The sequence below is a fragment of the Aquarana catesbeiana genome, linkage group LG11 (assembly GCF_042186555.1).
Source record: "Aquarana catesbeiana isolate 2022-GZ linkage group LG11, ASM4218655v1, whole genome shotgun sequence".
NCBI lineage: Eukaryota > Metazoa > Chordata > Amphibia > Anura > Ranidae > Aquarana > Aquarana catesbeiana.
Window position 1 is genome coordinate 204652055 of NC_133334.1, and position 14869 is coordinate 204666923.

At 46.4% G+C, this 14869-nt stretch overlaps 1 protein-coding gene across 1 annotated transcript in view; it reads left to right on the forward strand.

Annotated features, from left to right (window-relative positions):
* The window catches only part of SLC12A4 (solute carrier family 12 member 4), a 420155-nt gene that overhangs the window by 310752 nt on the left and 94534 nt on the right, over positions 1-14869 (forward strand). The window contains exon 16 of the mRNA XM_073605176.1: positions 4493-4597. Within this exon, the coding sequence (XP_073461277.1) occupies positions 4493-4597 (105 nt within the window). The remainder of the gene's footprint in view (positions 1-4492; positions 4598-14869) is intronic.

Consider the following 14869-nt stretch of genomic DNA (forward strand, 5'->3'; position numbering starts at 1 on the left):
TACTCTACATAACAGGGAGATCTTTTGTCACACATAGAGGCGGTGGCAATATTTTGTATACACTGATGACTATTTGCAGGAGGTCTCACAACCTTACTGAACCCCCAGGGCTTGTGGTTATTTCTTGGCCACGGGTGAGAGAAACTGCTTTTCCTGGTTTCTTCTTTACCTCTTTTTCCCTCCTCTCCCTGTCCATTCCCCCTACCTCCTTTAATCCCCTCCCGTACCCTTTATGAAGTTTGGCGATATATCCCTTGCAGTTTCGGTAGTTACCCGGCCATTATATTTTGTTCATTTGGCTGTAGGCCCTGCCTGCTCTCCTCTCCTAGGTCACAATCATCCTTGCTTGAGATCATGAATGGGGAACTAAAATGTGTTAGGGGCGTGAGGCACCCACTTGACTGTCCAGTGTGTGTTGGACTGTTGGGTCCATGCTACGGGGAGGGGGGCTTTTGCCCACGGAGCCTGAAGGGAGAGATAAGGCAGAGGCAGCGCAGCGCTGAGAGACTGTTTGTGTGGACCGCTCCACCCCCACCTATCCAGAGACAGGGAGAATGTAGGGAGGCGGGGCGGTTACTAAAAAAAAGTCAGCAGACCAATTCAGTGAAGGCGGGGGAGGAGCTCTGTGCACTGGGGACACAGGCTGCACTGGGGACACAAGTTGCACTGGGGACACAGGTTGCACTGGGGACACAGGTTGCACTGGGGACACAGGTTGCACTGGGGACACAGGCTGCATTGGTGACACAGGCTGCACTGGGTGGGGGGGGGGGCCTTCATGATTTTTTGCATCGGGGCCTTGAGGTTTCTAGTTACGCCTCTGCAATCTGCTGTTCATTTGTTGTGATTCTGTGGGGAGTTTGGATCATTTTTTACAGTATTTGAATACCAATGATTTGAACCTACGGTTTACCGGGGAACTTGGACAGCAGATAAATTCCTTTTCTTGATGTTGTTTTATCCAGTAAAGGGGGTTACATTGTGTCCAGTCTATACAGAAGATCCTTTTAGGGCAATACCCTTCTTCGCACAGATTTTGGACATCCAACCCACTTTACATGGGAGATACCAGTGGGACAATTTTTAAGGCTATGCAGAATCTGCAGCGAGGAGGGGGATTTTCAACAGGAGAAGGAAGAAATGTGCAATAGATTCTGTGCTCAGGGGTATAAGACTAATGTCCTGTGTAGGGCCATGAATATTGCGGAGGTTACACCCAGAGAGAAGTTGCTGAAAAAGAAAACAATGTAAACCCAATCTATTTGACACGCTTATTTTTTCTACCCCCTATAATATGGAATTCAGTAAGATCAGGAGGATTATGGAACGCCATATACTAATTTTAATTGAAGATAAATGCTATGCCAAAATTCATACCAAAGGATTCAAAACAATGTCACGGCGAGCCCATTCTTTAGCGAACTCTTTATCTCCTAGTGATTTTAACTCCAGTACTCATAGTAGAACATGGTTAGATCTCATTGAGACTTTTAGGTGTGGAGCAACTAATTGCCAATGTTGCCCTGGATTTAAAACAATGTGATCAGTTCTGATCTACTGCAAATTACAGGTCATTTATAAATCGTAACACTAAAAGTGTGATCTACCTGATAACTTGTAAAGCTTGTGCGATCCAATATGTAGGTCACACAACTTGGAGACTTTGAAATCGTTTGCATGGTCACGTCTATGATACTGAGAAGGAACATGGTACCAATGTGGCTAGATACTTTAATGGGGCTTGTGGGCATGACACCTCCTTATTACAGATACAGGGTATATAGAAAGTTGTCAGCCCCAGGAGGGGTGGAGATAATTTTAGGATTTTGTGTAAATGAGAGGTGTTTTGGATTTTTTCTTTACAAAGTGGAATTCCAGTAGGTTTAAATTTTGAATCAAAGTTTTGACCCACTTTTATGATGAATCTATTAGGCTGAATTCACACTATTGCAAATTGGATGCGGATTAACTGCATCCAATAGCAAGAGATTTTGACCGGCTCTCTATGGAGCTGGTTGACATATCTCCACTGCGGCACTGGTGCGAATTTGCACAGAAGCCCTGTGCATCTTTTGGTCCATTTAAGGTCCGAATTCAGTGCAGTATTCGGGCTGAAATCGGACCTAAAATGGTGAACGGGGATGCACCGGACCCCTGCTGTGAGTCACTTGCGAAGATAGTGTGAACCCAGCCTGAATCTTGATGTTAGGTGGATTATCTAACATGGTTTTAGCCCATGGGTGGATACAATACAAACTATATGGAAACACTCATGGGACAAAATTGTCACGTCCATTGGTGTATTGTGCTTTTTTAATAGGAACATCTGCTATATCTTTTCTTTTTCTTTTATTGTTTTGTCCTTTTGTGTTTGATTGTTGTTTATAGAGATTTTTATGTATCTTTTTCTCTTTTACAGATACATTATTATTTACATTTGAGAAATAAACGTTCTTTTGACAGATTTGGATCAATGTATTTGTTCACTTAAAAAAGGACAGAGTGGAAAAAGCAAGCCAAATTACATAATTGATTGCATTTGTATAATCATGTGATGTTTGATATATATTTATGCATGGTGTTGCATTTTCCATGGTTCTGACAAAGCACGCTAGTCCTGTAAAACGATTCACCTTGCTTCCCCCTGCCTGCATACTATTGTGTGCTGTTTCTTTTTACTAAGAGAAAAAATAGGGGAAATACAGCGCTGTGTAGGATATACCTGTATATAGCAGCTGAGACAGCTTTGGACTAAAAAGTAATACGTGTGGGTGTAAAAAAGTGTAGCGCTGATATACAAAAAAGAATATGACTAATAAAAGGATACCCTTCTATATAGAGGTGGGTACATAAAAAAGTGCATAAAGGTTTACTTTAGTGGAAATATTGACTTATACCAAGATAAACCTAGCTACATAAACATAATGTATACAAAGATAAAAATGATTGAATCAGTGAATGTAAACAAGTGCCCAAAACATAATCATACCACAGCAAATATTGGCATATATATTGAAATTAAATGAATAGGTTGATAAGTCCAAAAGTGTTAAACGTATGTTCACACGGCGTAGTTATTCCAAAGGACTGTAATCTCAAATGAACCACCACCAGTAAACAAGAGGAGGCTTACCAGATGTCGATAACCTGGAGAGGCTTACGCCCCCCAAGTCATATAGGCTTGTAAGTCAAATGACTTAATGGATACACCGGACTGGGCTGGCACAACAGATCTTGAGTCCAAACGCCGACTTGACACAGATGTTAGAGGTCATCAGATTTTAAGATAATATTCCAGTAGATTAAAAGCTTGGTGTTCAAAAGTCATGCAGAGATAATTGAAAAATTCCCATAGCGTGATACCGTTTGTATAAATTTTATTTAAAAGAAAGTAATGAACTCACATGTTGGAGGATCATCAATTAGGCTTAGTAAATACAGGAACAAAGAGCGGTATATGTATGTGGGTCCACATTGGGTGGTGGTGGTTCATTTGAGATTACAGTCCTTTGGAATAACTACGCCGTGTGAACATACGTTTAACACTTTTGGACTTATCACCCTATTCATTTAATTTTAATATATGTGCCAATATTTGCTGTGGTATGATTATGTTTTGGGTACTTGTTTACATTCACTGATTCAATCATTTTTTTCACTTTTTATCTTTGTACACATTATGTTGTTTATGTAGCTAGGTTTATCTTGGTATAAGTCAATATTTCCACTAAAGTAAACCTTTATGCATTTTTTTATGTACCCACCTCTATATAGGAGGGTATCCTTTTATTAGTCATATTCCTGTTTGTTTTTACTTCATCTCCTAAAATAAACTTTAATTGCATTGTTTATGGGAGTGCAGCCATTCTTCGTTTTATCTAATTTTCTGCAGCAGTGACAGGGCGTGCACCCCATTCCACAAGCTGTTCATTTGAATTGGAGCCTCCCCTACTCGCTTGGAGCAGCTGGATTCGTTTTTCTAAAATCTGTTACACCTTTTTATTAAAAGATATTAAAACCTCAATATACCCACATTTGGATGTGTCTGCCCCGAATCGCATTAAACATCTGAATCACTTGTACTGAAGGCAGGTGATGTGGTGAGAGACAAGATGCATCTGAAGGCAGGTGACGGGACAATCGCTTCCAGCCACATACAACAGGCTGCAAGCAGACACAAACTCCGTATTTGATGACGTCACTCTGAAACAAACACGCAGGACTTGTTTTGGAGTGACCTCATCCCGCACAGGAACAAGGAACAATGTCCATCATGGATAGCAAAAAAAGAAACTTGAGACCGTTATTTTCTCTTCCCATATCCATCCAAATAATGTTTTGCAGGAGTAGAGCTTTAATAGAACACATTTTAAATTCACTTTTTCTTAAAGCATAGTCTAAAACCATACATCGAAATAAAATTATTTTAACAAGAAAGCAATATGTTTGCCTTTTTGTTTTGTTTTTTAATCATTTATCTTTCATTTAATAGAGCAGAGAAAGAATGGGGAGATGGAATAAGAGGTCTTTCCCTCAGCGCAGCTAGATATGCTTTGTTAAGACTGGAAGAAGGACCTCCTCACATCAAGAACTGGAGGTAAGAGTTTGTACCTTCATTTTTTTTTTTTTACTTCTGCTTATTAAAAATTATTTTTGTTTATTTTTAATGTAAAAAAGCTTCTCTGAGTACCGTGCAAAAGTTTTAGGCAGGTGTGAACAAATTTTGTAAATGAAGAAAGCTTTTAGAAATAGAAGTGTTAATAGTTTATTTTTATCAATTAACAAAATTAGAAAAAAAGTAAATGAACAGAAGTCCAAATCAAATCAATATTGTGTGACTACCCTTCAAAACAGAATCCGTTCTTCTAAATACGCTTGCACACAGTTTTTGAAGGAATTTGGCAGGTATTCTGTCCCAGACATCTTGGAGAACTAAACATAGATCTTCTGTGTATGTAGGGTGTGCCAAATCCTTCTTTCTCTTCATGTAAACCTAGACGGCTTGATAATGATGAGATCAGGGCTCTGTGGGAGCCAAACCATCACTTCCAGGACTCCTTGTTCTTCTTTACACTAATCATAGTTGTTATAGGTGTATGTCTCTACTTCAGACAAAGATGGGAGGTTAGTCTTCCGTGGTTAAATGGAGATTCAAAGGGTGGATAATCTTAGTGTTTTAACGATAGGCCAAAAAAAAACTTTTTGAAACCGTTTTTATGGACATATAGGAGGGGATTTACTTAAATTGGAGAGTGCAAAATCCAGGGCTCTCTTTAACGCAGGGCAAAAGGGGCAGCTGCCCAGGGCCCGGTCGTTGTGGGGCCCAAAGCAGCTGCCACTTGAGCCCGCACCAGTGTTGCCATACATTAGACATTTTTTGTTTATTTTACTGGGTGCCACGGCACCGCTGTAGTCCAGCCACAGCAGTCCCAGCTCCTGCTCTCTGCTGCCGGGCCAGCAGTGGTTGGTTGCTAGGACTGCCCAGCGTCTAGCAACCAACCACGTGGTTACTATGACATTGCCCCCCGCATTCGGAGAGCGGAACTTTCTCCTGCAGTCCTAGGCTGGTGGCTGCCATGCCTCCCGGCTCACTCTTGCAGCTGCTGGCAACCAACCACATAGCTTGCCTGACTCCGCCCCCAATGTGGAACTTGCTCCTTCACCTATCCGCTGCCAGTGCCCCCCCTCCCCCATGCTTCGCATGTTATGAACTCAAATAAGGTAAGGAACTGCTAGAGGTTTATATTTAATGTTAGTTCTGGGGTCCCTGATACTGTAACAGGAGTGGACCTAAGAACCCTGATGTAAGCGTGGGGAATTTCTGCAGACCCTGATGTAAGGATAAGAGCTCTGGGGACCCTGATGTAAGAAGGGGGGCTCTGGGGACCCTGCTGTAAGAAGGGGGGCTTTGGTGACCCTGATGTAAGAAGGGGGCTCTGGGGACCCTAATGTATAAAAGGGGTGGACCTAAACACCCTGATTTAAGTGTGGGGAATTTCTGGGGACCCTGATGTAAGGATAAGAGCTCTGGGGACCCTGATGTGCAAAGGAGGGCTCTGGGGACCCTGATGTATAAAGAGGGGCTCTGGGGACCCTGATGTATAAAGGGGGGCTCTGGGGACCCTGATGTATAAAGGGTGGCTCTGGGGGCCCTGATGTATAAAGGAGGGACTCTGGGGACCCTGATGTAAGGATGAGGGCTCTGGGGACCCTGATGTAAGGATGAGGGCTCTGGGGACCATGATGAAAGAAGGGGGGAGCTCTGGGGACCCCGATGTAAGAGGGGGAACTCTGGGGACTCCAATGTAATGAGGGGGGCTCTGGGGACCCTGATGTAAGGAGGAGGGCTCTGGAGACCATGATGTAACGAGGGGGGCTTTGGGGCCCCTGATGTAATGAGGGGGTCTCTGGGGACCCCAATGTAATGGGGGGCTTTAGAGACCCTATGTATGGAGGGGTTAACTCTGGGGACCCTGATGTAAGTATGGGGGCTATAGGGACCTTGATGTAAGAAGTGGGAGCTCTGGGGACCCTGATGTAATGAGGGGGGCTCTGGGAACCCTGATGTAATGAAGGGGGCTCTGGGGAGCCTGATATTAGAAGGGATGATTCTAGGGAGGGGACCCTGATGAAGGGGGGAAATGTGTGGACCCTGATGTAAGGGGGGTGGATCTGAGGACCCTAATGTGAGGGTGGGGAAACTCTGGGGACCCTGTTCTAAGAAGGGGGGCTCTGGGAACCTTGATGTAAGGAGGGGGCTCTGGGGACCCTAATGTGTATATATAGAAGGAATAACTCTGGGGACCCTGATGTAAGTATGGAGGCTCTGAGGACCCTGATGCATGGGAGAGTGGCTTTGGGGACCCTAATGTAAGGAGGAGGGGACCCTGATGTGAGGAGGAGCGCTCTGGGGACCTTGATGCACCGTGGGGTGCTCTGGGGACCCTGATGCATGGAAAGGTGGCTCAGGGGACCATGATCTAAATGGGGTGAGGGACTTTGTCATAAGGGGGAGGACTCTGATAAGGAGGGTGGACTCTGTTTGGGATTTGTGATGTAAGGGGGGAATTTGATGTGAACGGGAGGGCTCATCCTCACTGCTGCACTCTATATATTGTTTTGTCCGATAGACTTGCTTCTGATGAACAGTCCTGCAGCATTCAATTGGCACATGTAGCCAGTGACTGCAACGCTGATCAGTGTATTCTGACAGTGGGGGAATCCCACTGTCAGAATACAAAGACACAGCAGGGAGGATTTCCCCATCCACCTTGAAAGTGTGGATGGAGAAATTTATTCCGTGTATTTTGTTCAGCTGGCTGGCTGAATGAAAAAAACTGAACTATGTATAGCCAGCTTTACTCATGGCCCCTGTACTCTATACATTATGTTATACATTACATAGTCCTGACCAAGGTGTTCAGTGTCCCAACAGTTGCTGGTTTTAATGAAGTTCTTCTTTAAAGTGAAAGTTCGGCCTAAAACTAACTTTCTCTAAATCTACTTGCAGCCACAATCTAAGACCAAACCTATCTAGAGTTGTAAAACAAAACGCTATACATACCTTTTTTGAAGCCGATCCAGTCCAGTCTCCAGCGGCAGAAGCTCTGCAGAGGGCACAGCTGATGGCTGTGAATGAATGGGAAGTGACGTCACCCATAGAGTTACTATAGGGCTTCCGTTGTCGGATGTGTCCTCTGCACCCACCTCCACAGAAAAGCAGCCGCTGACAGCTCAGTGTGGGACCAGATCGGAGTAGCTTCAGATATGGTACAGTGCCTTGCAAAAGTATTCACCCCCCTTGGCTTTTTACCTATTTTGTTAAATTACAGGCTTTAGTTAAATGTTTATTTTTAATCTGAATGATATGTGATGGATCAGAACACAATAGTCTAAGTTGGTGAAGTAAAATGAAAAAAATATATACATAAACAATTTTTCAGAAATAAAAAACTGATAATTGGCATGTGCGTATGTATTTACCCCCTTTGTTAGTGTCATAAACCAGATGTGACCAGAACTGTGTGACTGCGACAGAGTAACCAGACATAAATAGGTGAAAGTAAGTTTATTAAGGTAAATGCATTTACATGTGAACACACCACCAATACAAACAGAGTGAACTAACCAAACAATGATAATAAACCAACCAGCATATGTAGCAAAAGGAAGTACCAGAATCGTTGTCTAGCCAGGCCAGGGTCATAAACAGGAGATCAGTAGATGGGGGGCCAGGAGTAAACAGACAGGGAACAAGATGGAAGGGATCAGGCTGCAGGGCAAAGATCAAGGGATACAGGAACAGATATAACAGGTACAGGATTCAGGAATTGGGGTTCAGGATAACAGGTAAACAGGCTGCAGGTCAGGGCACAAGGACAATACCAGGGCCAGGTGTGTGTGCACTTGCCAGGTATTTATACAATAGCTGCTAACAAGGTTAGGTGAAGCCTGATTGCAGAAGGTAATACCTGCTCCACACTGCCAGGATCCCTCCGCTGGTGGACGCCAGTACTGCGGTTGAAAGATGACATAATACCAGCAGGGAAAAGCTCTTCTGACAGCTCCAAACTGCCAGGAGACACCTGTGGTTGGCATCAGTACTGCACGCCAAATGATCGATGTTACCAGCGGAGGGAACCTTTCCTGACAGTACCCCCCCTCGAAGGAGGGACCTCCGGACGCTCCAACTAGCTGTTGCTGGGGAAAGTCCATGGCGTCAAGCCGGGCAGTGGGCAAAGTCACATCAGATTGGGCAATAAGTACGTCAAGCTGGATAGTAGTCACAGGAACCTCAAGCTGAGTAGCAGGCATATTGAGCTGGGCGGCAGGCACACCGAACTGGGCAACAGGCACATCAAGCTGGGCAGCCGGCACGGGCACATCAAGCGGGGCAGCAGGCACATCAAGCGGGGCAGCAGGCACAGGCATTTCAAGCTGGGCAGCGGGCATGGACACTTCAAGCAGGGCAGCGGGCATGGGCATTTCAAGCTGGGCATCGGCACGGGCATTTCCAGCTGGGCAGCAGGCACGGGCACTTCAAGCTGGGCAGCAGGCACGGGCACTTCAAGCTGGGCAGTGGGCACGGGACATTCAAGCTGGGCAGCGGACATGGGCACATCAAGCTGGGCAGGGGACATGGGCACATCAAGCTGGGCAGCAGGCACAGACACATCAAACGGGGCAGCAGGCACAGTCACATCAAGCAGGGCAGCAGGCACATCAAGCAGGGCAGCAGGCACGGGAACTTCAAGCTGGGCAGCGGGCACAGGCACTTCAAACTGGGCAGCGGGCATGGCCACTTCAAGCTGGGCAGCGGGCACTTCAAGCTGGGCAGCGGGCACTTCAAGCTGGGCAGCAGGCACAGGCACTTCAAGCTGGGCAGCAGGCAGAGGCTCATCAAACTGGGCAGCAGACAGGAACACATCAGGCTAGGCAGCAGATAGGGACACATCGGGCTGGGCAGCGGATATATCAGGATGGAAGGCAGGCACCGAGACATCAGGCTGGAAGGCAGGCAATGAGACAGGCTGGAAGGCAGGCACCGAGACATCAGACTGGAGAGCGAGCACATCAGACTGGAAAGCGGGCACATCAGACTGGAAGGCAGGCACCAGGACATCAGAATGGAAGGCAGGCACATCAGACTGGAAGGCAGGCACCAGGACATCAGACTGGAAGGCAGGCACATCAGACTGGAAGGCAGGCACCAGGACATCAGACTGGAAGGCAGGCACATCAGAAAGGAAGGCAGGCGGGGGCGTGGCCTGGACCGGCATGGCGTAGGAAGCAAAGAACGAGAGCTCCGCTTGCCTACTATCCGTAATATCAAATCCTGGAGGTAATCCTGCTTATTATACGACCACGTTTGGGCTCGCTGTCCTGCCTGACCCCTGTGGAGCATGTCACCGCCGAAACAAAAGACGGATCCAGCGGCAAAACTGGCAAAGAACAGGAACACTGAAAGGGACGCTGTAGGGGAAAATGGCGCCAGCGCCTCTCCCCATGCTGACTCAGCGGCAGAAGATACGGCGCGGGTGCTCGAAGCGATCTCGGATTGCAAGAGCACCTTGACCAGCAAGATCGAGGAAGTCAAAGTGGACGTATCATTAATACGCCAAGACCTACAAAAGCTAAGAGAGCGTGTCACGGAGACTGAAACCCGCCTAAGCCGAGTGGAAGATGAGGTCCCGCCATTACAAGTCCACACCGAACAACTGCAGCACCAACTTAACGTGATGTTAGCTAAACAAGACGACATGGAAAACCTCTTAAGGAGGTGCAACTTGCGGTTTGTCCGCCTGCCAGAGGGCTCAGAGGGCTTTGACCCCCCCTCGTTTCTGGAGAACTTACTAGTAAACACATTTGGGAGAGCTGAGTTTTCCACTACGTTTGTGATCGAACGGGCACACAGGCTCAAGGGGCTCCTCCGAGAACATTTATTGCCAAACTACTCAATTTCCGAGACCGGGATACAGTACTCCGGCTCACCAGGTTGAAGGGCAATATACCCTTCCAGAACACAGAAATCAAGGTATTCCCAGATTTCTCAGCGGAAGTCCAGAAGAAGAGGGCCACATTTACAGAAGCAAAGCGCCAGCTGCGGACCCGCCATTACTCCTATGCGATGCTCTTTCCGGCACGGCTGCGAGTTGTTGGTGACGACAGAACACATTTTTTCGACACACCTGAAGCTGTTCTTCAATGGCTGGAACGAAGGGCATCTCCACGTCGTGACCCGGCCTAAAATCACCGCTCGACTGTCTTCAAAGATGGACTATGGGTGATACGGATCTACATGTCCCGCTGTCCTGTTACCCTGCAGGTACTGTAATTAAAATCTGTTGCGAATCGCGTATCCCCCTTACCTACACTGCTTGCACATACATTTTTCGAACGGGGGGATGGAGTGATTGGCGGAACATTCGGATCTAGCTACCCAAGATGGACATACTATCTACAAGATGCATAAGTTTATGCCAATACGCCTGCCTGTAGGCTTGCTGTGCGTTCCCCGGGAGCTGGGTATGGACGAGAGCCCACCTGAAACATACAAATTATGACTCACGGTTCTTAATGCTAAAGGCAAGCTGCTCAGTATAGGGACATTCAAATTCTGGGGAGAATGGGTATATCCCCGAGTTTGGTACAATCGCTCCTGCTGTTCATGCCTGTTTTACAGCGAATTATCGCTCCCCTAGTCACGGGTGTCCCCTCGGACCCCGTCTGCTTTTTTCTTATTTTTTGTTGTCTCAGTAACAGTTGCTCTAGGGCACAAGAGAGGTTTCCCTGGCATGCCTGGCAACAGCAATCTGCATGGATGCATAAATGGATGCATTGCCTACCCAGGTATGCCAGCGTGTTGAAGCAACCAAGTTTAGAATGTTTTGAGTGGTTCTGCATTTGGTTTACATGCTACATGCTGAAAAATGATAAAATATGGTGTTTACTCATTGCTATGATGTTCTTTTCTAATAATCAATATATTGGGGGGTTTCTACACGCAAATGATACTGGGGGTCCCCGTCTGCTTGGCTTTACATATCTGGGTATAGGGCTAGGAAGGGGAGACGTGCAATCCCTCACATATGGCGAGGTCAAAATTGTAATGGATACTGAATATGCGATATACACAGACGTAAAGAAGCTCCTATGCAGGATGTCAAATGCTTGACTTGGAATGTGAGAGGTCTCAGGGCTAAACCCAAACGTAACGCAGCATTAGCATATCTTAAAACATTACATGCGGACATTATGGTTTTGGTCGAGACCCATCTCACGGGCCAACTACAAATGACGCTTAAGAAACCATGGGTGGGTTGGCTCTATCAAGCCCCCTACTCTGCTAACTCTAGGGGAGTGGCTATACTTGTGGCGAAGACAGTACAGTTTGTGTTACTAACGCTTAAATCTGACCCACAGGGTAGATTTATATTCCTACACGCTAAAGTGAATGGGCTAGAATTGTTAATTTTGGCTTTTTACATCCCACCTCCCTTTCAACTTAATGTTATACACGAGGGGATAGCGTACATGTCTCAATTCCCCACTGTCCCTGCGATGTGGCTAGGTGATTTTAACAATATACTAAATAGGGAATTAGACCGTCTATCATTGACACCCCAAGATGTACCCATCCAACCCATCACAAGATTTGGCAGGATAATAACCGATTTGGCCTTAATAGACACATGGAGACACCGTAATCCATTAGAGAAGGCATACTCCTGTTTTTCCACCTCTCACAATGCCATGTCCCGCATCGACCTCATCCTCATCTCCAGCACCATTACCCCTCTACTCCGACAGGTAGGATTCAACCCGCGCATACTATCTGACCATGCCCCATACTGGATTACACTCAGGGTTGGCTCTCCCTCCGGGTCATACAGTTGGAAGCTTAACCCATTTTGGCTGACGGCTGTCCCAGGCCTGGAGGAAGCAGCCGGCGAATGGGAATTCTTTTTTCAGACAAACAAGGGCACGGCACCTCCAGAGCTCATTTAGGACATTTTCAAATCTCATGCACGCATGTTCTTGTCACAACGCATCTCCCGCTATCGAAAGACTTCCTCCCAGGTTCTTAGACAAGCTGAACAATCCCTCATGGAGGCAGAGCAGAAGTTCACAGCTGACCCATCTGCGGCAACGGCAGACCAATTAAAATTACAAACCAGAATAGTAAACAATCTATATTTTGAAAAAGCGGATAGGAAAATTTATTATAATAAGCAGAGGCACTACGAATGCGGAGAACGGGCGGGCCAACTTCTGGCCTATCTAGCACACCTAGATCATAGACCTCCTACAGTGGTCGAACTTCGGGATGCAGACGGTAAGCTGCTGACTGAGCCTGATGCAGTGGCGGGGGAGTTCCGCTCCTTCTTCGCATCCATATACTCCTCTAATGCTAACGCTTCTGTAGAAGAGACAAAAACACTGCTATCCAACATAGAACTGCCCTGCCTCACGCAAACCCAGATAGACCAGTTAGAAGCCCCCATCACCGAGAGCGAGATAACAAAAGCCATATCCCTGCTTAAACCATCAAAGGCGCCGGGGTCCGACGGACTGCCCCTAGAATTTTATAAAACATATAGTGAGACATTGATTCCCAAGCTGTGTGATTTATTTACCCACATTTTTAAATCCGAGTCCCTACCCTCATCCATGCGCGAAGCAAACATAGTCCTGAAAAATCCGGAAAAATCTCGAACTTCCGGAGTCCTACCGCCCGATATCCCTCCTTCAACTGGATATTAAGATATTGGCCAAGGTCCTGGCGCTCTGTCTAAATGCGGTGATGCTCTCATTGATCCACCCGGATCAAACCGGATTCATGCCGGCAAAAAACACGGCATATAACTTGCGCAGGCTCCATATGAATGTCCAGGCAGAACACAACACCATGGGCTCTAGAGTGGTGGTGTCCTTGGACGCCGCCAAGGCGTTCGATTCTGTAGAGTGGACATACCTGTGGGAGTGCCTCGCAAAATTTGGATTCGGGCCCCGATTTATTAAATGGATCCAATTGTTATATCAGAGTCCATGCGCCAGGATCTTGGTCAATGGGAGGGTTTCTGACCCGTTTCCTCTTTCCAGGGGTACCCGGCAGGGGTGCCCACTTTCCCCCCTGTTGTATGCACTTGCGGTGGAGCCCCTCGCTGCGTCCCTCAGAGCGCACTCAGGCATTATAGGACTATCCCACGAGAATCTATCAGAAAAGATAAGCCTATATGCTGATGATATGCTCCTTTACCTAGCAGACGCAGGCTCGTCCTTACAGTTGGCCCTAGAGGTAATTCAAAATTTTGGTAGACACTTGGGACTGAAGATCAATTGGGATAAATCCCAAATCCTCCCGATCGACATTGGCGCTCCAACCAAGGAACAATCCGCGTCCCCACTCCTCAGGGTCAGTGCCATGACATACTTAGGGATTGTGATAACTCGATCACCGGAAGACTACGTCCGCCTCAATTTAGAACCCTTGATAGCAATCCAGAAACACAAAACACAGACCTGGGCTAAGCTACCCCTTGGAGTGCTAGGAAGGATCAATTTAATTAAAATGGTTCTAATCCCTAAATTTTTATATGTGCTGTGGCACTCCCCGATTTACCTACCATTAAGGATCTTTAAATCTATCGAGGCCATCCTTAACTCATTTGTCTGGGGATCTAATCGTCATAAACTATCCTGGCAAACGTTGAAGAATCCCACAGACTTGGGAGGTGCGGCCCTACCCGATTTCAACTTGTACTATTTAGCGGCACAACTGTCCCATTTTTTTCACTTAGATAAACATGACAAAATCCGTTGCATATCCCTGCTATGTGCCCCACAGGGACGCAGAATTTCACACCCCTTCCAGGCCCTTTTTAAAGGCACATATAAACTGGATAATAGAAAAGGACTACTGTACCACTACTGTAGAGTCTGGGAAATAGCAAAGCACAAACTTAAAATACCACCCACGCATTCCCATGCACCCCTATGGGATAATCCAGACTTGGGAGAACTCCTAAAAGTGCCAAATCCCGAACTATGGCTCCATTATGGGGTAGGAGTCCTTTCGGATGCTTACCATGATAATGTCCTAAAATCATTTCAACAACTCAAAACAGATTTTGACCTACCTAATAATATGCTCTTTCGATATTTCCAGCTCCGCCACGCCCTTAATACTCAATTTAGAGAGACTCCCCCCAATTTAGAACAAACGGATGTTCTGTATATTATGTTGGGGTCTGACCACCGCAAATTTATTTCTGAACTCTACAATTCACTGCTTAGACCCACGGCAGTGGCAATAGCATATAAACTGAAAGACAGATGGTCGAAGGACGTGGGGGAGCTGGAGGATGAT